Source organism: Hippocampus guttulatus, chromosome 8, assembly GCF_054856545.1.
Source record: "Hippocampus guttulatus isolate MCC_2025c chromosome 8, RoL_Hgut_1.0, whole genome shotgun sequence".
Classification (NCBI taxonomy): Eukaryota; Metazoa; Chordata; class Actinopteri; order Syngnathiformes; family Syngnathidae; genus Hippocampus; species Hippocampus guttulatus.
This window is the reverse complement of record NC_141268.1, coordinates 7,166,985-7,193,374: the sequence shown is the minus strand read 5'-3', so window position 1 is coordinate 7,193,374 and position 26,390 is coordinate 7,166,985. Positions and strand designations below refer to the sequence as shown.

General features: G+C 42.7%; 1 protein-coding gene across 1 annotated transcript; it reads right to left on the bottom strand.

Annotated features, from left to right (window-relative positions):
* Positions 1–207: 207 nt before the first annotated feature.
* Positions 208–25,492, bottom strand: slc2a1b (solute carrier family 2 member 1b). The gene is made up of 10 exons (XM_086116906.1): positions 25,086–25,492; positions 15,916–16,011; positions 10,911–11,071; positions 7,574–7,814; positions 7,330–7,492; positions 6,960–7,147; positions 6,774–6,878; positions 5,254–5,355; positions 4,969–5,172; positions 208–4,043 (listed from the first exon to the last, which is right to left on the bottom strand). The coding sequence occupies exons 1-10, from the start codon at positions 25,098–25,100 to the stop codon at positions 3,849–3,851; spliced, it is 1,470 nt and encodes a 489-aa protein (XP_085973032.1). The 5' UTR covers positions 25,101–25,492; the 3' UTR covers positions 208–3,848.
* Between the last annotated feature and the right edge of the window lie 898 nt (positions 25,493–26,390).

Below are 26,390 nucleotides of genomic sequence, written 5' to 3'. Positions count from 1 at the left end.
TGCTGTGGTATCCAACCATACCAGTCGCATAGATTGCTATATGGATTTTGAATCAATTTTACAATTAAAAAAAACTCCATCAATCCATTGACTACATCATTGCCGTAAGGGTCACAACTTTGGCCGAGAGACAGGGTACACCCTGACTAGTTGCAAACCAATTACGAGGTAAGCAGACGAACGTGCGCACACACCCACATACACACATTGCGTCTGCATCATTTCTTTTATTCAGCCAATTTTGACAATCAGGACATCCATTCGTTTTTAACATTTGCTTCAACACAAATGAGGTTCACCTTCCCAAACAAAATAAAAACAAAAAAACAAAAAACAACACACACGTTTATTTAGTTTTTTTTTAATTATTAAAACACTACAATGTTGTTTTTTTTGGTGCCCTAAAATGAGAGCACTGTTTTTCACTCCGTCAACATGTAATATCTGATGATTGAATAAAAGTGTTTGGAGGGTAAAATACATTTTTCAAAAGTAGACTCCTCTTTGCAGTAACAGTCTAAGAAAAAATCCTTCTCATGGTGTGAACATTTTTGTTTTTTTGCAAGTGGCTGTGGTGTTTTATTTACAAGATGATGTTTAAAAGGCTTGTGTGCATCAGTATTACAGAATTCCATTTTTTTCTGTGCAAATGGAGTGCACTTAAAGGTCACTTGAAAGGCACAGTTGGGCTGGTACAAAACAAAACAAAACAAAAAAAGTCATTCAAAATACAGTTGCTGTCCAATAAAGAAATAAACAGGTAGCTCCACATTTATTTATCTTTTTTATGAGTGTGCATCCTGGTGAAAAGGTCTGTATGTTAGGGGTCCAGGAGAGGAGGGGGAGAAAAAAAATATTCTGTGATCCCCCGAGAAAGTATCCCGAGTATGACAGATTGATCTGAAATTCGGTGGTTGTGTCTATAACACAATGCACAAAATAAATTTAAAAAAAGTCTCAAGGACCAGAAACTGAACATTAATTCCACCCATTTGGCTTGAAGCAATACATTTGTCCCTCAGTGGCACCCCCCAGGAAAGCTGGAAAAAAATAACCCCACAACACCATATTAAATTTGTATGGACAAGTCAATCATGATCGTACGCATGAAAAAGTCTCATGGACCTGTGTCTGGAATAGAAAAAAAAAAAATGTCGTTGGCCATTTTGGTTTGGAGTTTTTTCAGACTCTAGCACCTCCGACGTCAGGTGAAAAATATAAATAGAATCCACCCTCACCACTGGTTTCGCCAATCGACTCGAACTTTGGTGGACAGTTCAATCCACAACAAAGTGCACAAAAAAGTCTCAAGGACAGATGCCTGAAAATAAATTGGAAGTTGGCTATTTTTCTTACAAGTAGCCATTTTTTCCTCAGAAATTACCCCTGGGAAAGATGAAAAAATATCAGCCACGGACAGCTGTTTCACTGAGTGACACAAAATTGGGTGGACTGTCTATCATAACAGGATGCATTAAAAAGTCTCACGGACCCGTGCCTGAAGAAGACATTTTGGCTTGAAGTAGCTCTTCCTAAACCAGTAGTGTAGTCTGAAAAGAAAACAAAATCTCAACCTTCAAGGCCTGTTTTGTCCATCCAAACGATAGTGGGTGTACGTGTCTAGCAAAGCAGGCTGCATTAAAAAGTCTCAAGGAGCCATGAAGCCAGCCAGCCCTTTTGGACATTTTGCACAAATTTCTGGACATGTGGATAAACTGCAACTAGGAAATTTGCCCAAATGGGTTTCAATCATTAGCTGGTATTCTTGACAGTAGAGGCAACACTAAATTGCAAATAGGTGTTGTTGTTTTTTTGCCTGTGCCATCTAATGTGGGCTGAGCATGGCATTAAAAGTTTGATTACATTGAGGATTTTCCCCAAATGTTTTTTGACAAAATGTGCAGATACATGCATTTTAGTGGACAGCAACATTATGCGAATAACTTATGGAATGGTCGCAATGACAAATGATTTGGATGAAAGTCCTGATTTGATGACACATCGTGCCAACAAGTGGCCTGAATTTAGAGGAGCGCTTCATTAAAAAATAAAAATATGACACAATATCATCTCAACAGACATCAGCTCCATCAGCCGCTCTCCTCTGGAACTGAAATTTGAGTTGTTTCCGAGAAAATAAGAAGATATTTATAATAAAGTGCTGCTAAAAGTTGTTTTTTTTTTGTTTTTTTGCATTTTACTGGTTTCCTCAAAACAGAAGAGACGAGAGCAGTGATACAGCAGAAGTAGACTGCGAGGCCGAGCAAGCTGAACAAGACTGCAACACATGGCAGTGCACAACAATACTTCCACAATGGAACACATAGCAAGGCTTGGAGAACTGATCCAAGGCAGGATAATCAGGGTGACTTTCGTTTTTTGGTCCTTTTTTTTTTTCTTATTTCCACTCTAAATATACGCGTTTCCATGTGTTTATGAGGCTCTGTCAGGTAAAACAAAAAAAAAAACAAAAAAAAAACCTTAGAGGAGATGTAGCAAGGTGAGTAACTAGCACACAATTTTTGTGTGTGTGTGTGTATTAAAATTAGTATTGTTAATTCTTTATCTTCAATATTCTACATTAAAATCATGGGTGAACACGCACAGCAGTACCAGGAGCCACACTGGAATAAAAAGCCTCAGTTATGAAATAATGTATTTGATCACGCCGATGTCCACATTCTCAAACACTTTTTTTTTACCAATACAAATATTGTGACGAGATTCTTGGAAGGGTATGATTTCAATCAAATAAGCTAAGACTTATTTTTGGAATATTAAAATGCTATTTTAGCAACTTTCCATCCATTTTCTGAACTGCTTATCCTTTCTAGGGTCCCGCTGCCATGTCGCATCATCTCGTCTCGAGCTACTGAACGTGATATTTCCCTGTGCTGACGGGGTACCGCTCGGCAGTGCTGACCAACACCGCGGTGCATAGCGCGCCATCATGCCGGGGTGCAACGGCGAGCGAATCTAGACGGCGGGCATTTTTAGACATGTTTCTTTAGCCTGGAGAAGGATGAATTCCACTGGTAGCGCGAGCTAAACAAATGGCTGTCCAATGGCATCGGGGCGTTATTCAATTAAAGTTAGGACTCGTGTCATTAAATTTTGACTAACTTTAGTCACTGGATAGAAACAGTGTATAATTTCTTCACTTTATTCTCCTGGTATTTAAATTTTTTCCACTGAGGTCCTAGACTCCTTTTCATGAACATTTTTAACTACATAAACAATTTTTTTTTACAAAAATTTGAGTAAAATATTGTCCCTCTAAAATCAATAAGTAATATACATATATATTAAAATTAGTTGTAACAATTCTGTGAAGGGTAACACTTTTTTTCTCAGTAACATATTGGGGGAGTTATTTCAAGGAAAAGCGCGCCATCTGGAGGAGGAAGCCGTGCAGGAGCTACAGTGCGAGAGTCTATTCTACAGTGTTACAGCATTTTACAGTATGATCGCTCAGTGAAAAAGTAGATCTTTAAAAAAGAAAAAAAAGAGCGGTCTTCTTCCTTCTTTGAAATATCAGAAACCTTCCAACACACCTCTTTCACATCTTCGGGGCCAAACGCTGCCCGTCGAGCGTTTTGAGTGACATAGGAGGAGAGAAGTGTGTGTGTGTGTGTCAGTGGGGGATGGGCAGCAGAAGACGTAAAAGGAGGATCACACGCGGTAAAGACAACCGATATGTGCTGACAGTGTGAAAATGATTCTACGCCGGGACCCATCTAGCAAGTAGACCCAACCATCCCTTCTCCCTGCCTTCCACCTCGAGTCGATCCACCCCCTCCTTGCGGTGATCAAGAGTTTGTCCCATCACTTGGCAGTGAAGGGCTACTTCAGAGCTGCGAGTCGGCCCCCAGGCTATTGAGCTCCTCGTGCTTCTCACCGCCCGTTACTGCACTCTGGCGGAAGCCGGATGCAATTTCATCAAAAGTCCGACCTTTGGTCTCGGGGACCTTGAAGTAGGTGAAGACGAAGAAGATGAGTAGCAGCACGATGAAGATGACAAAGACATATGCGCCGCACGCCGTCTGTGCACAAGACATAAGAGGGAGAACATACAGTCCATTACGTTGCCTTTTTATGTCTCGTAGGAAGTGTGATAATCATCTGAAATGATAATACTGCTAATGCAGTACAATCAGGTTTCCTCGAGGTTGTTTTTCAAATTCTGTTTGTGTCCTCGGTTGGTGATGGTGGAGGACAGGTGGTGCCAAAAAGGGGAGTCAAGCATGGAGTGCCATTCTAGTGAGCAACGTCAAGCAATTAAGCTATTTTTTTTTGCTTTTCATGACATGAAATAAAATTAGTCTTGTCCTCTTAATGAGTACTTTGTTCTTATGATATTGTGTCATTGCATGTTACGTTTTTTTCTCGCGATATTAAAATATGCCATAAAAGACAATATATTTGTACTTTCGTCTCTTGAATTATTCCAATGTTTTCCCTGTAAAATCAAAACTTCATTATCTTATAATGTACGACTTTGTGCTTATAATTACAACATTGTTCCTGTGATGAAATTGACTTTTTTCATAAAATTGTGATTTCAGAAACATGTTCATTTCTTACCGTTTGGTCTTTTACTATTGTGCCGATAAGTTATTGTAATGAGCTCTTGTTAAAATGAATGACTAATCATAGTATTGCATTTTTGAACCTCATAACATATGACTGATAAAATGAGTCTTTCGCTTTCTTATATTATCATATAGTCTTTTTGATTTTTTTTGTAATTGAAGTTATGTAAATAATTGCAATCGTATTAATGACACAGAGGTTAAAAATGCATTAAAATCTAAATATTGCTTTGGTTACTTTTTAAAAGCATCCATCAAAACTGAGCCATATTATCTATCACATAAAGTGGTAATTGGGTCTGCTCAGTACACGGTTATGCCCCATTCTCTTTAATGCATTAACTCATTTTCATATAAAACTAATGATGTGACTCACAGCTAAATACTGGAAGCCCATCCCCACAATGAAGTTGGCAGTCCAGTTGGAGAAACCGGCCACAGCAATAGCTGAAGGCCTGGGCCCTTGAGAGAACAATTCAGCCACGATGAACCAGGGTATGGGACCGGGTCCGATCTCAAAGAAGGCCACGAAGGCGAAGATGGCCACGATGCTCAAGTAGGACATCCATTTGACCTGGTCCTGGGGAGGGACAGGAACAAAAAGGGCACGTTACATCGAGAATCAGGACTTGCACAGATTTGACCCAAGGGGGTCACATACCAGAAGGGCCATGGCAATAGTCATCAGGAGGGCAGAACCGGCCATTCCCAGCAGTCCCAGCAGGTGCAGAGACCTCCGGCCGGCGCGCTCCACCACAAATAGCTGGAAGCAATGAACACTAGTTAACCGCGAATCCATTGGAACTATGTGGCGAACCAAAACAGCAGCACAGATAAACATAAGCTCTCAGAGGAACCGCCAGCAAGTTTGTTATATGGTTTGAATTTGCTTCTATTGTATGTTCCACTATTTGGATACAATTTGCTTTCTGGTAGACTGACATGAAAATGAATATGAAATTATCCTTCCCTATTTAAATTAATGGAAATCCCAACAAACACATGTGTAACATGTAAGACAAACAGTATTCTACAGTACCTCTTGAGGCTCTATTTTTGCTGAGGCCACATGTGTGCTCAGGTTTAATATCTGTCATCTTGATTTTCATGCCGGGTCAAGTCTCCTCTAGCGCGTTTCGGAATTTGATAGACCACATCATCTGCATGTGGACATCTTCTTGCAGTTCCTGATAAACATAGGGGTCAATCTCCTGTATGGATTCCAGCAAGTCAGTTTATGCTTCCGCCGCGCAACCCGTGCTCCTCTCTTGCTGAATTTAAAGGAAATGAGAGCAGCCGCTTCCAGTCACGTCAGCGATGGTCATTTCCAGATCGGCACAAACACCCCTTGCACTAAGCATTAAAATAATCCTTTCTGTAACATGGATTCACATTTGTGATCTTGCTAGAATTATGGTGTTGATGCTTTATGATCCTCTGTATTTTATTGAACAGGTTTCAGCCTCTTGACTTTTTCTGAGGAGATCTTGCCCCAAGTGGAGGAGTTTAAGTATCTTGGGGTCTTGTTCACGAGTGAGGGCAGGAGGGAGCGAGAGATCGACAGGTGGATCGGTGCAGCGTCTGCTGTGATGCGGACGTTGTATCGGTCTGTCGTGGTAAAGAAGGAGCTGAGCCAAAGGGCGAAGCTCTCAATTTACCGGTCGATCTACGTCCCAACCCTCATCTATGGTCACGAGCTATGGGTCGTGACCGAAAGAACGAGATCCCGGATGCAAGCGGCCGAAATGAGCTTTCTCCGCAGGGTGTCCGGGCTCTCCCTTAGAGATAAGGTGAGAAGCTCGGTCATCCGGGAGGGGCTCATAGTCGAGCCGCTTCTCCTCCACATCGAGAGGAGCCAGATGAGGTGGCTTGGGCATCTGATCCGGATGCCTCCTGAACGCCTCCCTGGTGAGGTGTTCCGGGCATGTCCCACCGGGAGGAGACCCCGAGGACGAACCAAGACACGCTGGAGAGACTATGTCACCCAGCAGGCCTGGGAACGCCTCGGGATCCCCCGGGGAGAGCTGGAAGAAGTAGCTAGGGAGAGGGAAGTCTGGGCTTCCCTGCTAAAGCTGCTGCCCCCGCGACCCGGCCCCGGATAAGCGGTAGAAGATGGATGGATGGATGGACTTTTTCTGAAGCACATTTTTTTGGAGTCGAGTTGCGCTTTTAGATACTCACCGACACCACAGTGAAAGCTGTGTTAACGACACCAGCTCCGATGGTAGCATAGACTGGCTGTGCCACTCCGGCCTTTTCAAAGATGCTCGTGGAGTAGTAGAAGACCTGACAGGAGCAAATGAAACCTGTTTCAAGTTGCACTTACCAATGTGTGTAAAAAAGAAAAAGAGAAAAAAAAAACCTCACAGCGTTGATGCCCGAGAGCTGCTGGGAAAGCTGCAGCACAACGGCGACGAGGAGGGGCTGGCGGTAGAGTGGTGAGCGGAACAGCTCCAAAATGGTCACCTTCTTCTCCCGCATCATCTGCCGGCTCTCTTCCTTCATCTCCTGCATGTCAGCGCTAACGTCGTTGGTGCCCCTCAGCTTCTTCAGCACTAATATAACAGTAATATAACACTGTGTATATACATATATAAATACACACATTTCAAAATTTTATCCTTTATCGTGATCTTACCCAATAGAAATAAAACCATCTGAGGCGAAACATGAGGCTGAATTTTAAGATCTTGAGTCGTCCATGTTTTGTAATATTTCTGTGAGTGTGACAATTTACCAGTCTTGGCTTTATTTTCTTCGTTTTTGTTGATGAGCAGGAAACGTGGACTTTCAGGGCAGCAGGGCAGCAGGATGCACTGCATCACCGACGGGATGAAGATGAAGCCCAAGAGGAGCGGCCACAATTCGCTGTTGCCCATGATGGCCTCCAATCCAAACACCTGCAATCAGCCGGCAGGCTCATATGGGTGATGACATCAATTTAAAAAGACGCGAATAATGTCAATGAAAATCAACAGTACCTGTGCAATGAGGATGCCCACGACAATGCCGAGCTGGTGGAGGGTCCCCAGAGCCCCGCGAAGCGCCGTGGGCGACACCTCACCCACATACATGGGCACAAAGCCAGTGGAGAGGCCCGAGTAAAAGCCCACCACAAAGCGACCGATGATGAGCATCTCGAAGGAGGATGCCGTCTTGGAGAAACCCATTAGGGCCGATGAGATTAGGGCCAGGACATTAGCCAGGAGCATGGAGTTTCTCCTGAGGACATCAAATGGACATATGAAAACCAATGGCAAATGCAAGTCCAGTCGCCCAATTCTGATTCACAGATGAATTCCTACATCTGATATTTTTAAACGGTCAAAGCAAGGGAGAGGCGGACACATAGCCAAGCTGACAGAGCAACATTTGGTACTGCATATGAACCGGTAGAGTGGAAATGGTGCTTTTTTTTTCCTACCCGACGTACTTAAAAGGTTTTACACAGTTTCCTTATTCACCGACAGATGACCCAGCATTAGGAGCAGCAGGGGGTTCAATATCTCACAAGGACCGGGACACTTCAAAATGGTCACAATTGCCGGGGATTGAACCTCTAATCTCTGTGTTGGGAGACGGCTATTCTACCACTGACCCATGTCGCCACTGTGGATCAACCTTCCATCTTATATAATGATAATCCTATTCAGGGTTGTCAGGAGCTGGTTCATACCTGGCATATCATAGTTGCTTATTTGGTTAGGGTTTACAGTAATTAATCTCTTTGTTACCAAAGTCTTAACTCTCCTGTCTGCCACCAGGTTTGTACTGCAAATGCGAATCTGCTCTCAAATTACCGTACCTAGATAAATAAAGGTTAAAAATAAATAAATAAAATTTAAAAAGAAAAAAGGAAAGTGCCATCCACTAATGGAGCTGGGTACGCTCACAAAGTGGTTTTTGAGTAGTGTCAATCATGAAGTATACCGCAAATGTTTGATGGGAAACTTTTTCACGTTTCCACGAGTCATGTGAACGTGCCCGGCCACTTGCAAAGTGCGAGACCCAGTACCGCATCCCCTCCAGCAGCAACACGCTGTCCAGCAATGTCTCCAGTAGCCACAGCAAAGAGTGCTGGTGCGATGGAGAACCGGCAGGAGAGAACGAGGGTTTGCCTCGCGACCCTGCCGAGCACGATAGGGGGCCATCTCAGCAAGGGCGGATCTCTGACACCGCTTATGGGCCAGTCCCAACTGGGCGGTGCGACACGGCTGGGATTGGGTGGGGTGGGCGTCTACGGCAGGAGCGCAGCGAGCACTGTCCTGCAGCCGCGGGGGAAGTGGTGAGGTCCGGGCAGCCAAGCGCGGGAATGCCATTGGCCCCGAAGCCCCAGGGCCTCCCAAGCCTTTCCAGGCCAAGCTAGCCAAGCTAGCCGAGCTAGCCGCGGCGCACTGGGGCAAAGGAAGTGCGTCCGGCCTGGGGCCACCGTACCCTAGAGCAAGGGGTCACCACAGAAGGTGTTACAGTGCGCCTTGAGCGGCCGCCCCACCGGTTTGAATCCCCTGTGTAGGCTGCGCACATTTAGCTTCGTATAGTTGTGAGCATTTCCCACTTACCTACCTAAATGTCTGCAACTTTTCCAGAAGCACAAGCACTTGGAGGCTTGTGGCAATACATGTACATCAGTTGTAAAACTTCGATGAAGGGCCGTTCAGTACAGTCATGTATGTAATTGACCAGAGGTTGAAGTTGAAGCAATTGTTCCATGCAGCATATTAAATGCATTAAAGTGTGGAAAATAAAGGGGAACTTTGTGGGATGTCAAATTTAAACTCAAAAGAAAGAAAAAAAATCTTTCAATAAAAAATAAATAAAAGACATCCTGGGATAGCTCAGTTTGTAGAAGGGGGAAGACTGCAGTGGTTATCACAGATAATCTGGTTGAACTCCATCTTCAAGGACTGTCTTATATAATGAAGTTAATACAAAGTTCAGGACATGATGGCCGACCATGAGGGACCCCAGATTTCTTCATCTTGAGCATTTTCTATACTTACAGTACTCCGGTGCATGCGCTCCTTATTAATATGGAGAAACACAAAAAACGTTCACCACAGAACCATCCTTTGATAGCTCAGTTGGTAGAGCAGAGGCCTCTAGCTGCAATGCAGAGCTCATCAGATCAGTGGTTTGTGTCCAGCTTGAAGCAAATTTCAAATCCTGATGGACAAAATGTCTTATTCAATAGCCTTTCTTAGATACTGGCGTTCATTAGTTTTCCGACATACTGTATGTCACAAAATGAATAAATTCTTGCGGGACCCCATATTTTTCTGATGAGCATTTCTTACCCAGCTACAGTACCAATCACAGGCGGGTCATCAAACAAGGGCAGTCACCCTACCGCCCTGTCACATTGAACGGTCCAAAAATTCAATAATGAAAATAAAAAATGGGCACAATTTTTTTTAAAAAAAGGGCATTTGAAGGTGTCCTGTGACGGGATCTCATATTCAGAGCAAATGGCTTCATCAGTGAGGGGTAATAAGTTCTCTGCCGTGAGTTCAATCCCCAGTTGACCTTCAACTAGGCATTATGTTATGGCTTAAAAAATGAAATGACTCTTAGTTTCAATCAAAGACTTATCATAATTTAGTTAAAAGTTAACTTTATTCATACATCAATGTACAACAACTGCTGGCATAAGAAAGTGTAGAAGAAAAAGAAGACTGCGCCCAAATGTCCAACCTTATTCCCGAATCAGTCATTCACTACATTGCCTCGCCCTATGTAGTCGTTCCCTCGTTCAGCCCTAAGTAGTAATAGTAGTAGGAGCAACCAAAGATTGAGCCAACTTGGTTTTGGTTTCCACAAAGATTTGAGGATGCACTTTAAACTAACAGAATTGTAACTTTGGCAGCAATGTGACACGGAATTCTGGTTAAGGTAAGCAAAACCTTTTGGTGTTTTAGGGGTTAAAACGGTGACAGGCCGCCACCAGCGTTCTCCCGCTGTACTTAACAGTTCAAAAGATTGGCTAGTAAGTGAAAGCTGTGTGAAATGTACGCGAGTCCATGTGTAAAGCTCTTTGGGCAGGAACCGTATGATGTAGACACCGATATATAATCTTATAGGCCTCTGCTGATCCCTGCTTACTTACTTAACCACTTACTTGGTCGTAATAGGATATCCCCAACATTTTTTGTTTATGCTTCATTTTCATATCTAGATTGAAGAAGTCTTAGATCCAAGTAACTTTTACGGGGACAATTTGAGGTTATGACGGTAAACTGAGGACCTCGTGTGATTTGTTTCATTGCTCAAAGGAAGTAAATCTTCAACTTGATCTTCACAACCGAGGTGCTTGTGCTGTACCTTCCAAAGCGGTTGACAAAAACGCCAACTGAGAAGGAGCCGAAGATGCCGCCGACGGAGAAGATGGCAACGGCGATGGACCAGATGGCTTTGAGGGTGCTGTCCGAAATGGGCGTCTGGTAACGCGCAGCCCATGTATCGTTGATGAAGTTTTCGATGATCTGCAGAGAAGACAGGAAGAAGATGACGAATACAACCTTTGAGCCAAGGCACACATTACCCCCCATCTTGGATGTTGTTTACAAAAAATCGGCACACCAGCAAACAAAAGTGTGGGCGGGGGGGCGGGGCGTATCTTGTGCTGAAACAGCGATGAGCTCCTCAATTTAATTCCCATTTCCTTAATCGGCGTGCAGTGTCAGCAGTGACCTGCTGCACATGGCCAGCTGATGGCAGCAAATCGCCGACAATTGCGGGCAAGGAGGAAGTTCCGCCTGCCAAATTTACTGCCCCCCCCCCCGCCCCCCACAACAACTGTGTTTACAAACACACCCCCAGATTAGCCAGTGGCAGCAGTTAAATAACTCCGCCTGTTTGAGTGTGTGCATGTGTCTGTGCTTATGTCAGAGGAACCGCGGCTCACATGATTCCAAAAACGTCAGCGCTCGACGTGTGACTTAGTCAGTATGCTGCTTGACCTCCACCAAAGCGCCCGATGTCCAAGTTGAGTGTCACATAGGCCTTGTGTTTATTTTCAAAGGCCGACCAGTGTCAACCAGCGCAGGGGGTTCTCAAACTTTTTGGGCTGTCGTGACGGGAAAGAATTATTTTCCTTTTGTTTTTTCTAATGCCAATTAAAACAACTACAACAAATGTTCTTAAAAACAAGAAGAAAAAGTCACAAAATGGGGAATACATTACTAAATCTAAACATGATGTTTTTAAAACGAGTATACAGTGAACCTCGTGGTTTAACATTTGTAAGTACGCTAAGCGTATTTTGGAGGAAGCAAGCCTCTATTATTCTCGGAAGCATAAACCGGATTGAAAGGCATGAAGAAACTGAAGCATTTTGTTACAGAGGAAGTTGTTGTCAATGAACAACAAATTCCTCTGCAACAGAAGAAGTCATAATTGCAGGATTACAGATATTTTCTTTTTATTAAAACAGGTTGTAATAATAATAATGTATTTACTTCAAGAAAAAAAGTAGTAATATTTACAAGATCCAAGATGTATTTTGTCAAGAGAAACTGTTATACTTTTGATAAGTATGGCATTATTTTCATGAAGGGAAACAAAGTAACATTTACAAGAACAAAAGACATGTTTTTTAAAATTGTGCCTTTTATTCTGGAAAAGACATTCATTCTCGAAAAAAAGGACTACAATTAAAAAAAGCCTTCTATTCTTGATAAAATAGGACTTCAATCCTCTAATGATGTGATTCTTTTTCAATTAAAAAAAAATTGGTTCATGGGGGTATATCAGATTTTAGTAAAACTTTGAATAGCCCCAATGCGAAGGCAGGCTCCTCTTAACATTAGCTTACCCTTCTTTGGTTTATCATTTTCAGATTCAGAAAACTTTAAAATCCCCGTGGGGCAATTAGAGTTGTGCGAGAGCGGCTTATTATAGACAGTCAGAGCAAAGGAAAAACATAGGATGAGAGTGGGGCTGTAAGCTTAGCACTTGAGGTCTTTGCCACATGAAGGCATGCACATTTTAAAATGCTACATCATAGTAATGTACAGTATTGCAAATTGTTTCGTAAACCTCGAATCTGCGGTTAACACACGCCAGTATGAGACCCACAATCTACAGTGAGACGAGCGGGCCTGCCATATCCCTTCTGCTGGCTGCTCTTAGCGCGGAGCACGCTTATCGCCTCACACTTGCATAGAGATCCTTGTTATCACATAGCGGCCCTCTGCTCATGACCTTCCAAACCACTTACATCGAGGCTGACATGCGAGTGAGGGGGTTTTTTTGGGGTGCGTTTTTTATTTTTTAATCAATCACTCACTGCCGGCCGGAAGCATTCGCTTGTCTAAATAAGACATTAGCAGATAAAGAACAGACGTGGCATTAGGTAAGGCTGGAAGTTTACCACAGTTACACCCTGACCGGGTTTGAAGAGGTATTCAACCACAGAAGCCGTCAGATCAGGAAGTGCAGGACGAATGCAGCATGCAAAACAGATGGCATGCTGCCTTGGTGACATACAAAGATGTTAGTTTAACTTGGTGCCTTAACCATAAAAGCTGTTCAGGCACCTGGCTCCAGTCTCCATTTGGCTCCACTGCTATTTTTTGTTGTCGTCACCAGTCTTGGAATAAAATTTGTCTCCTTTGCAGTTAGGAGTAAATACATAAGGACCCTTACTCTCCTCCACGGTTTCCACTTGACTGCAGCGCTTTTTTCTTGTTGCTTTTGCTCTCCTCTTGGTCTAACATTTGGCTCCTCTACTGAAAGAAGTAAATAGTGAAAATTCTCATTTTTATCCAAAGTCTCCATTTGGCTGGAGTGCTCCGATTTCTTGTTGCCCTCAGTCTACTCTCAGGATAAAATTTGTCTCTGCACTGAGGGAGAATAAAATACGTGTACAGGAAAGCCTCATCCTTCTCCACCAATTACACAGTTTTGGCCAGAGTGCTTCGTTTTCTGGCTGTCTTCAGTCTCCTCTTGTCTCAGTTCGATGGCGAATGCTCATTCACCATTTTTGTTATCATGTCCTTTTCAACTATTGCGTTCAATATGGTGTGCATTGCACAACTTTACTACTTTAAAAACTCAAGTTGATCTGAGCCATAACCTCTAATCGAGCTGAGATTTAGACATTATTAAATCCAGGAAGGGTGGCACGATGGGAAACTGGTTAGCACATCCACGTCACAGTGCAGAAGTGAAGGGTTCGATTGTGGCTCCGGCCTTCCTGTGCGGAACTTGCATGTTCTCCCCATGCCTATGGGGGTTTTCTCCGGGTCCTCCAGTTTCTTCCCACGTTCCAAAGAAAACACGCATGGCAGGTCAATGGAACACTCAAAATTGTCTCCCTTTGTGATTGTGAGTGAGAATGGTTTGTCTAAATGTGCCCTGCGATTGGCTGGCAACCGGTTCAGGGTGTTCCCCGTCTACTGCCCCTTGAAGACAGCTGCGATCGTTTCCAGTATGTCCGCGACCCTTGTGAGGATAGCGGATTAGAAAATAAATTAATGGATGGATAAATCCAGGAATACTAAGCGGCTCAAGTGGGAGAGGGCGCCACTCTCGGTAGTGAAGATGAACAGTCAACTCCCCTATCCCAGCCAAAGTGCATGAAAATGTCCTGACTGACCCCTGGCTTGTGTTACTTGCGAAGACTACTGCGCAAGCCCATCCAGCAGCTGGCAAAAGGAAGCAGACGGCCTGAAAACAAGCTGCGCATTCATACGGCCGGCCTGTCAGCGGGGGTCGTCCGTGATGGCCGTCAGGTTGTCTAGGTGAGCAATGTATAACAAAGTGAGTCAAGAAAAGAAAAAAAATCTCTTGCAGTCACGGCAGATTCGGTGTGTATACGCCAATGGAAGAAGACTTTTTTTCAAAACCAACAACGCTCGTGCTGAGATTTTAATTGGGACGTCCGTGTATGGCGGCCACTTTTATGTTGGGGTTTGTTCAAATCTAAACAGTTCAGAAACTCTGTGGTGCTTTCATGCAGTCTTACAATGAAAAGTCAAAGTATACGGGGCATTTCCTGTCAAACACCTCAAGTGTTGATGCAAAGAAATTGTGGTAAATCTATATCCTCTTACTTGGTCATTAATACAAAGCAATGATTATGTGTTGGGGAGCTGTTTTGCAACCTTCACATGACCACGCACGAGTGTGTGAATAAAAACACACTGACCAAATCCCCCTTCTACTCCCATGTGTAAGCACTCACACCGCTTAGATCCATGTGGCCAAATGCACCCTCCCCCCACCCCCACCCCACCGCCACCCATTTTCACTGTGCTATGCTGTTCCGCATGTGAAGACACCCAAGCCAGGGAGATTTTGTTTTTGCACTACACTGAAAGATAAATAGGATTTGACTGTATGAATGCAAAATGAAACTCTAAGTCGCACTTTGGAGTGGCTTTCTCATATTGGAGTCACAGGTGAGCTGGAGCCTCTTTCAGCTGACTTTGAGCAAACCGAGGTATGCCCTGGACTGGTTGCAAATACATCACGTGGCTCGCTATCAGGCAGAAACCCCATATGTCCTAACATGGTTAATTAAAGATTTTTTTTCTTAAACAGATACTGTTGTTTGTCAGTTGTTTTTTATGCATTCTCGCCAATTACTTTATGAAGCAGTGTCAGGTATAAATGGATAGCTGCAGTAAGGGCAGGTTCAATTATTGCCCGTGTCTGCATATCAAACAGCTGAGGATCCAGTCGAAAGAAAAGGTAAATAGAGAGCCATAAAGAGGTGGGGCCTGTCTGGTGACACACCTGAGACCCCTGTGTGCTGTGAGGCCGCAGGGTACCCCAGACCAACAGGGGTCTAAAAATCCCACACAAAATTAAGTCTCACTGTACATCCTCCCGGAAATTGGCTGCTTTATTAACGTCCATGTTAATAAACTTCAAATTGACCCTGGGGGTGGGGGGCTGTTCATAAGAATGTTTTCTTACTACCAGCATCGCCCTGGGAACAGGTGCCTTTTCATTTCCTTCAATAATCCTCTTCTAGCCTGCTGTCAGTCAGCCCATTTTAGGGCACTGTTTTACAAAGGAATCACTCCGAGTCTGTTAATAAAGATGTCCTTGGAGCTGATAAGCCCCTAATGCAGCTATTATTAGCCCTTTACTAAGCCCACCCCCTTTTCCACTCTGTGGCCCTAAGCTCAGCACATCACAGGCACGGGACAAGATTGCAGACCCAAAATATTTTGGATTTCTCCTACTTTAACATCCATCAATCCGTTTTCTGTAAATATCCTGGCTAGGGGCATGGGTGAGTCAAAGCCCATCACAGCTAACTTTGGGTGAGAGTGAGACCACATGTGGATCAACATCAACTTGATAATATTCTTACCTTTTGAGGTGCATTGATGACGCCCGTGTTGTATCCGAACTGTAGGGATCCTATCACGGCGGTCCCAACACACAGCATCAATGGGAAGGTGATTTGCTGCATGGGGAGAAAAACAGGAAGTGATGTATGTCAGTGCCTCAATCGGTTCGAGTTAGGACTAAATACCGGAGACATTGAATAGATTTTGTACTCATTGTTACTGTGTGGAATGGATCGATCCTGCATGTATCGCATGCAGCAAAAACATCCGCAAACATAACACCAAGTGGGTATAGTCTTGATCATTTCTGCCATTAATTGATCGAGCAGGTAGAGTTGAATGTTATATCTGCATGTAACACATTTATGTGAAACAGTGGGTTGTCTGGGAGCAGAATTTAGATTGGTTGTCCACATTGGGACATGTTTTGGACTTTGACCATTAGCTCCTCACTGGCTGATTATAACCAGCATAATGAACGTAATGTCTTAGAAAACATTCCAGACATCCCATATCACACATTGTGTGACACCGAAAGAAACTATTCGAGCAGGTATGTCTTTGTCTCAAACAGAGAAGTCCAAGTCTCTGTGCAATTGATTTTAACTATAAATTGCTCCAAGGGGAACCTCCAGATGCCTGTACCCTAAATATTGGCTTCTCTCCAAGCATCAGGACCCCATGGAGCTGAGCAGCTTAGACGATATTGCCCCCATAACGCAAATTCAATAAACCAGAGAAATGCATGTTAATTTCCTTTATGTCAGACTGACGAGCAAAAGCTTGGGGCACAGTCACATATTGGGCCGAAGGAATTTTATGATGTTCTATAGATTTTTAGGAAAAAAAGGTTACATCAAGATTTTTCAACTGCATACCATTTTTTTCCCTTCAGACTGAACCAATGATAACATTCACTCTGGGTTAAGGAAACTAGCTAAAAAGAAAACACATACTTTGAAGAAGCAATTTTGGGGCAGTGGCAGTCTGCGTGACACTTTTTGTGAAGGCCATGGAGAGGAAGGAAAAAAAAAATCAAGCATTTAAAGCATGTACTGTGACGTACGCTATTAAAAAAATTAAAGCCACTCTAAGCCCGCATACAAGGATGTGTTGTGTGCGATAAAGCGCACCACAGCATTGCTCAGTACACTTTGGGGTACGTAGGCTTTTTTTGTCTTAAAGAGCCAATGATAAAGTGCCAATAATCGACTCATCTACATATATAAGTAAACAAAAAAAAATCTCCGTGGGAGAAGCCATCGCTGGCTACTTGACAGCTGGCTCGCTCGGGAAAGACTAGAAATATGTGCAAATACTTGCTTCAACACTTGAATACAGCAAGCGATGAATGACACACAGTGAGGGTTGGAGAAAAATCGACCAGCTTGACCTTTCGCCTACATACCAAGACTCCAGAAGTGTTTAATTTGGTCTGACATGTTCGATTTTGCTGCGTCCCCTTTAAATGGCACACAGCAAGTGGAAGATTCCTACACCTCTGTCTGTACACAGGGCAGCAGGATCATCATGACATTTAAGTGTTGCGGAAACGATGAAGTCACGCCCTACGTGCAATTTTAGTATCCTTGTCGCCTCAAAGGAAGCCATTGTGTGCCTTCTTCTGCCACAACATGCTGTGAGTAGTAGCACTTATTTTCAATGAGGTGGGACAACATAGCTAACATTAAAATTCAAGCTATTTTATTTGCTTTTAACACTTCACTACAATTTCTATATCGCATAGGTCACAAGACAGAGAGATGTTTTGTTGGTATCTTGACTGACCATTGGTTGGCTGAACATACACGATGTCAAAGAAAAGAAAGACAGACAAAAAAGATTAACAAAAGTCAGTAATCGCTTCAGGAATCCAGCATCTTATAAATAATCGCAAAGGGAAGCTCATGTATTGTACACACACTTGATTATTTCGTGTAAATGCCACAATATGACTTAAATCTAGCATGCAAACGTGAGGTCCCTGCTTGTGAAACGTTAACCATGTGATTTTTGGAGGGATGAGTCATTACTGCAAAATGCAAATTAAGTCTGTTGACAGGCTGTTAAAGTTCAGCTCCCCACAGAGGGAAGACTCTTCATCTTCAGCTGGTTAACACTGCAGAGTCAGGTCTTTAGAGAGTCAGGTCTCAGGTGGGTTATTTTTTTCCCCCTAACTTTCCACAGGATGCTCCTGAGTGAGTTTTGCTGGTTTATGACCCTGATAATACACCGACTCCAACCAGAGTAAATCAACTTTAAACGAGTGAGTTTTCAGACACGTTGGAGGCCCCAGAAAGGTGATTGATTAATTGGGCCTGATTGAAAACCTCAGAGGAAACATTCAACCCACATAGCAATGGGTTTTCATATAGTGTGTCTCGTTGCAGCTGACAGTCAAAGGAAAATGTTTTATCTTAATCTTCATCTCCATCTATGGACAACTACGAGTAGTGGTGCAATGAATCAGCTTTGATCCTCGCGGATCGAGGACCACGGTTTTAGCTGCACAACGTCCCCGGATTGGTTGGTAAAATAAACCAAACAAACAAAAATGCGCGTTAACGTGCAGGCAACATGTCCACATTCACTGTAAATGCAGCAGAGGAAATCGAAAACCCTCGTGGATCATGTAAGTCGCATGTATGGGAGCATACCGTCAACTCGGGGTGAAATGAGTCCTTGAGTAATTCAGATACCCCCAAAAAATGTGGGAGTAAAACGGAGTACCTGGAGAAAAGCCACGCAGGCACGGGGAGAGCATGCAAACTCCACACAGGAAGGCTGGAGCTGGAACAGAACCCTGCACCTCTGCACAGCGAGGCGGACTTGCAAACCAGTTGCCCACAGTGATGCCAAACCACTTTCCCATTTGTTTTCAGTTAAAAATTGGGGGTTGTCTTTCAAGAGCTAAAAAGAAGTCAAAAGGATCCAGAGTGTTCTCTTGCCAGTTTTTTTTAACTTAACGGGCAAAGAGATTTTCTAAAATAGCAAAGACAAATCTCTATTTTGTATTTTCTATTTCTATCTTGTTTTTTGGGGGGAAGCTGACCGGAAAAACAAGCTTATCGGTGACTCAATTTCAGGACCCAATGCCAACAGTGAGTTTATTGATCTGCTGCACTACAAGGCTGCTTTGAAGTCTCGAGAAATGTGTTTAATGTATTGTCTCAAAGACAATATGAGGCCAGGACAAAAGTAACCCTGATGAAATCCGCTTTGATTGCACTTCAACTCAGCTGGGTAGCCCCTTAGGCTGTGCCTATGAGGACTCTATCACGTCGCTCCACAGGATGCCACCTCCGTGAGCTCAGCTTTCATATCCGCGGGGAATCCAATACGTGATCCGTTGCAACTTCACCAAGATCATCCCCCTGACCTGCAGTTTCAAATACTCGTTTGCTTTGGCGTGTGGCAAAAGCCTTCATCAGCTTGGTGACTTACGCCCAACTTGAACGACACCAAAACACATGATCGACACGTGGTCATCACTTTATTAGTAGTTCATTAAAAATAATTCAGAGAGGTCAGCAAAGTGTACAAAGGAAGCGACCAATGAAAAGATGTTTTGCAGGACATGTTTATAGCAAGTATCTCCATCTTTTCTCACCTGAACTATTCTTCAAAAAGAATACTTCGGACAGACAGCACCTTTCCCATCAACTTCGTCTTAACCTCAGTTTACGAAAGTGTTTATGGTTATTTTGTTTGAATAAACTGTGTGTCCCCAACTTCCGACTTTGTCCCTCGTTGTCTAATGAAAACCTCTCTACTTTATGTTGGTTTTCTTGCCTGTATGATTAAAAGTGGGCAGTGAAACAACATGTAACTAAATAGCATTTCCTTTCGCTGTCAGAATATTGCTTCAAAACATGTATTTCCCCTTCAGACCACGTCTCTCCCATTCACTAAATCTTGAGGATGACTCAAGATGAAAGTGTTTGCGGTTAATTTGTTTAAATAAACACACATTTTTTTTCTGTTTTGCTTATAAAACTCTAAGTCCTTTGGTTGCCAGAACTTTCCTTCCAAACACGTGCAGTGGATGTAAAACGTGTGCAGTGCACCTACTCCGTTCACATGCTCAGCTTTTTGTTTTGGACCTTGTTCCTAAAAATGCAAATGCTTGGTTCGTTGAAGACAGAATTGTCTTTAAGAGCACAAAGATAAATCATTTCAAATATTTTTCCACCATTAATTTGACTTCCACCATCAATTTGACTTCTAACCTATGACGACATTGGGAGGGGAAAAAAACCGATTTTACACAACAGAAAGGAAAACAATGACAATGTGGTTGCACAAGTACACACAACCTCATAACTAGGGTTGGTCATGATTAGCTAATCACAATCAAACTCATTTAAAAATGGAACATACCTTTTTTCCAAAAGGTAATGTTGCTGCAAACAACAATGAACATAATCCTCAGAACACCATACAAACAAGTGAAGCACAGAGGTGGCAGCATCATGCTTTGGGACAGTTGGGGAGACCATTTGAAGAAAAACTTTAATAAGTCAATGAATTATGAACAGGTCAAAATAGCAATCGGTGTAACAACAAAACCTTCAGGCCTCTGGTAGAAAGTCTAAAAATGAGAGATGTCTTCTACAACATCTGAACTTTATTTGAGGGGGGAAAAAAAATCTGAGGCACTTTAAATGGTGGCAGGCATGTGCTGGTTAATTGTGAGCAACCACATCGTTGCAAGAGGGTGTGCACACTTGCGCAACCACATTATGGTAGTTTATTTTTACTTTCCCGGTCTAAAAAAAAATCATGTTTTCCTCAATTGAGTTGCATAAGCCAGTAGATCATATTAATGGTGGAAAATTTTTATAACTGTTTAATGTTCGACTAATTTTAGTTATTACATCACAAAATGTTGCCATTTGAGTGTGTCGACTTTTTATATCCTCCGTAACCCCCCACCCACACCCCAATTAATTTACCAGTCAGGTTTAAGTCTAAAAACAACTGAAGAGTCCAGACCAAATTGTTTACGGTTAATTTGTTTTAATTCCCCAACTTTGAGGGTTGTTTTTTTTCCAAGCAGATGGTGAGACCGTTTTTTTTTTCTAAATCGAGTTTAATTAAGCCCTAAGTCGGTGGCCAAATTTCCACGCAAAACTGTGAATTATGTTGATTTCAAGGTCAAACATCAATGCCTTTCGGTGACCTTACTTCTTATTGTTACAAGCAAAGAAGAACATAAACCGGTGCAGTTCGACATCGGTCGACATTATCACTTGCCAGCAAATCTCCTCCACTTGAGCGTTGAAGTGTAGTTTGTTGTTCTCCCATCTCCTCTTCTTGAGAAGGAAGGAACAAAAATACCGTATAATGTAATTTGGGTGCACAAGTGTGCCAAACATTTCCTGGTAAGCCTCGTTATTCTTGAACTTTTTTTCCAATATTCTGGAACAATGATCTTATTTGGCCTGTGAATAGAGTCTCGCGAGGATGATAAACTTGGAAAGCATTGATCTAACTTAAGTTTGTCGACGTATGTTGAAAATGCGATTGAATTTGCCAACATACCAGACGGTCACATGTAGGGCCAATAAAATGAGCTGTGCTCTTTTCTAGGCGTCGCTAAAGCAAACACTACGACCTTGGTGACAGAGCTCATCTTAAAATAAATCTAGTGTGTGACAAATCAGGGGGTCCTTCGTGTAGTCTCATGATTTATTGACTCTGTGGACAAGTTCACTTGAGGAATACAGTGGTAGGGCTTGTTCATTCTACAGCAGACTGATCTCGCTAGGTCTCATTACAAGGGCAATGGAAGGCAGCACATCAAAAAGGAGGCGTCGGCTTTGCAGCCATGTGTGGAGGTTCGAGAAAACGTGAGCCCCTGAGCCCGTTACGACCCCCACGGCTTCCCGTCCAAATAAGCCGAGTCAAGGGTCCGTTTAACCCCAATTAGAATTTTGTTCTTTGCAAAACGGGGAACACAAGCAAAACATTGTTCAGAGTTAAGATGGAAAGGTGGCAACGTGCAGCTCATTAGCGATGGCTACCATGTAGGTATTAAGTGTGTTACACGCAGAATGGCATTGACAGAACACATCTCAGAGAATCAAGAGCCGCTAAATTGAGCTGTCACAACACTTGCCAAAGCTGGTCTGAAATCAATGTACAAGTGCATAATTGCAGCTCTGAGGTCAACTTGCTGTAAACTTGCATTGACGTTTCCCTGTGGCAGGAACGAGAGCTGCAGAGAAGTATGTGTGCAACTTGTGCGGTTTGAAAATGCAATGGCTGGCCCTTATTGGATTGATGTAGCGCATAGCCTCCCTCTGGACTGATGCGTGGAAATTGGGGCTGGATATTCCTATCATAGCCATCGCGAACATCCAGCCGATGGGGACAAGTGGGGTGGGAGTACAAGACGATCACAGGGGAAAAGTGCCGAAGGCTAAAGCAACAACAGCTAAGGATACATTGAGAAAAAAAATGTCTTTCTTGGGGATCGAGTGCTCTGGAATGCCCGAGCCATGAAATTGAGAGCCGCTACCTCAGTCAAAATGTTTAAATGTCCACTTAAGACTTATTTTTATGATCTTGAACTTATTTAAAGTACACACAGGGGTGATTTACAAATGCTTCTTCTCCCTCCTGACCCCTCTTCCCCTGCTTGGAGAGGGGGCGAGCTGATGATAACTGAATCTGATTCTGCTATATGAATTCCACACAGACTGTCGGGGACAACATCTGAAATGGACCACTTGCTATGGAGCATTCTGCATCGACTCATTTAATTCAAAGGACTCTAACGCGTGCTAAATGTTCCCTCCATCTGTGACCCCTTCCTTCACCCCCATGTTTTGTTTTTTTTAGCTTTTCCTTGAAAAACTAAAAAAGGGGTTTAGATCAGGGGATGTCGTTAATTGTCAACAATTGGTTTGTAAAGCCATTTGAGACTCTCTTTTGATTAACATCGACATATTTACTTGATTTGGGGACTGTGTCACTAAATCACAAAACATTTGTTTTTTAGATGTCTCATTGCATTTCCTGTCTGACAACGTGAGGATGTAGTCAGAGACAGCATTATCAGACACCAGATAAAAACCTGTTTCGTTTCACAACAACGGTACAAATAAAACTTTGGTACTGTATAAATAAGGCCTCACACCTTCCCTTTAGACCACAGGTGTCAAAGTCAAGCCACCTGTGGTCTAAAGGGAAGATCCGACCCGCCACGTCATTTTATGTGGCCCGCGAAAACAAATCATATGTGTCAGCTTCCATGATACTTGCTTAAGCAAGTATCTGTACCGAAATAATTTTGTGAGCCGGTTTACACTCACTTGAACAATAATTGAAGAAACAAACGAATAGTTGACTGATATCAAAACTCGTAATCCGTCTTTTTGTGCGTGTGTGTGTACAAGTAATAATACGATGCGATGAGTAAACATTTCTTCGGTCATAACGGCCCTTCGAAGGAAGACATAACTCCAAAGTGACCCTCGACAAAAATGAGTTTGACACCCCTGCTTTCGACCATTTGGAATGATTCAAATAAAGTGTTCGGCTGACAAACAACTTTTTAGCATTGAGGTTTTTTTCAAAGCTGCTTGGTGTTTGGTGAGCTGAACAAACAATGACTGTGCATATTGCTAATTAATTTGAATGATGGGTAGTGGACGGGTGAAGAAAGAAACACATGTGATACACATGTGGGAAGCCTTCATTCATACATTTTCTAAACCGCTTATCGAGTTCAGGGTCCCAGGTCAGCTGTAGCCTTTACCAGTTGCCTGGGAAACAGCCTGTACTGGCAAGGCACATACACAGGCAGATGACAATTCACATTCAAGAGTCGCCCTGGTGATTGAATTGCGACACCATTGGTAACCCAAGAGGTAACTTATTTTGTCAGGTTAATTTGTCTATTTCCCAGCAATCAACACACAAATCTTAAATGACAAAATTCCAAATTATTTTTCATTCTAGTTAATGTGGATCATTTTAATAAGGACATGCCTCACTCAATGACAGCACTTCACCATAGGATATTGTGTTTCAGCAAAACACTTGTTGACGTACCCGCACTTAATCTGCAAATAAAGCTGCTTCCCAAGCCTTCAGGACAAATTTATATTGAAGCACCAATAACACTGCCCCCGGTAATGTGTACAGTTAGCTTTTAATCTTCAGTAGCAGGTCTAATCTACGTTCTGCAATCATATGCATCTTATGGCATGTCACAATCACATGTATCGTATGTAAATATCGACCCCCCCCCCCAAAAAAAAAAACTGAGCCAAATGCCTCTGCGCAAAGAGTCACAGGGATTACAATGACCAAAAGTTCAAATGGTTTCCAAATTTGCACATAGATGTCAAGAAAAACCAACAAACAACACAGTTAATATAATTGATGATATATAATGTGGCCTGTAAGGATGGAAATTGAACTGATTGAATTCATTGGACGCTTAAGTGCAATTATGTTTTAGCAATGTCTTGGTATCACTTTTTCTGTTCAGTTGCTTTCATTGCTTAAGCTGTATTCAGTTGGAAGCTTAGTAATTGCTATGATCGAGCAATGCCATTGATTAGCAGTGGGCAAAGCTTTGTGCTTCAGTCAGGACGACAACTCAAACCCATTCACTCTGCACACAGACTCTTCGCTTGAGCAAGCATTCACGCTTATACAGGTTATGTCCTTCCTGCCCTTTCATCAGATCTCTGTTTGACAGGGGTGTCAAACTCAGTTTGGTCGAGGCAACACTTTCCCCACCTTTAACAAAGATGTTTTTGGTTCTCTCCGCAGCCCCCCACTTATTTGATCTCAATATGTATGTATGGCCCTTTTTACAATATCAATGAATGGTTACAAAAACAGTAGGCTAAACAAATCTGTGAAGAGCATTTCTACTGCGCATCGTAAACAACATTAAACAGATTTGAGTGTTTATTTAGAGGACATGAATTTGCATAGTTGGACAACATTTTGTATCGTGAAAGGGATTGCAATACAATTTTTAAATAGATGTTCGAAAGTGCTGTGCGAGAACGATACCACTTTTGCGCAGCATCACAATTATAGAAGCATCCAGTACCTCAGCAAGCTGCATCATGGGTAATTAATGTCGTGCACTCACTGACCTCACTCGGAAAAACACACGTTTGCAGCAATAATCAGAAAAAAGAACTGGTTTGGAAAAAGTTACCTTTCCAGAATCCATGGCAGCGTCGGCAAGGCAACGTCGACTTGTGTTATTTCGACGTCTTCTTCTCGGTTGAAGTGTTGGAAGGAAAAATAGCAAAACTTCCTCGTCGTCTCACAACTTTAAAGTTGTTGCACTGTTTTCACATTAAGTAGGAGAAAAGTCTATTTTCTAACCTTAACGTTGTTTATCCCAAAAAGTCCCGTTCCTCGTCGTTTTTTTTAATACTTAACAATCAAAACGTTTGCGATGTCGTTCCAGCTCCCTTTCGCCTCGTATTTGTCCCGTAGCTTCCTGGTCAGAAGAAAAAGTCTGCTCACGATCTGTATTTTGGTAGATTTCCTGTTTCTTTTACTTGTTTCGGGGCTGGAGACAGCGCGATTAGTTTGACTCCGGGACCGGCTTGGGTTGATATATGTCGTGGCGCTGACGCCCCTTTTCCGTTTTCCTGTTCCGCCCCTTTTAACTGCGAACGGCGAGGCCCATCCTCCCTTTCAGCCAATAGCAGTCAGGCCCGTTCTTGAAGCACCGAGAAACCTTGAAGCCTTCCCCCTCCCTCTCCCGATAGCACCCCCCCCCCCCCCCCCAAATACAATTTCGTTTTTATCAAAAGATTCACCCGCGAGTCATGCAATGGGACTTTTGTTCCTTTAAAGAGTAAATTTTGTGACACTTTGATCCGCTCCTCTTTCATCTATAACTGCTTCAAACAGCAAAGTGGATGCAGGAAAAGTGGTTAAGAGTGCACGACTGTTTGTGTCTTATGTGTTGTGTTGTATTATTTTGTCATTTTATGTTAAATGTTCTTTTGATAGCTGTACTTGACTTGACTTATTAAAATGACTGGAACACTTATGAACAATATTCAAGAACATTTATAAACAAATAATTAAAAGACATTTAAAAGCAAGGGTAAGAAATGAAAAGTTACTTTCTGAAGTTACCAAAAGACTATAGAGAAATGTATTTTAAAAATGCTTATCTCCATACTGTATGTCAAATGTTCAACACCCATATCGCATATCGCATGTTTTTTTCTCCCAATATCGTGCTAATAAGTACTATTTCACATCCTTTTCCAACCAGTGGGCTCCACACACCCGCGGCACAGCCTGCCAACAGTAGCTTTTTGATGGCGTCCACATGTGATCGAATGATCTTTCACCGCTGATCTGCCATGTTTGTTACCAAAGGCTTGAAACAACAAATTCAAGAGACCAAAACTGCACACTACCTTTTGTTTTGGATAGACGGAAGTGGCCTAGCTGGTTTGTATGTAAAAAAAAAAATAAACCCCCCAAAAAAAAG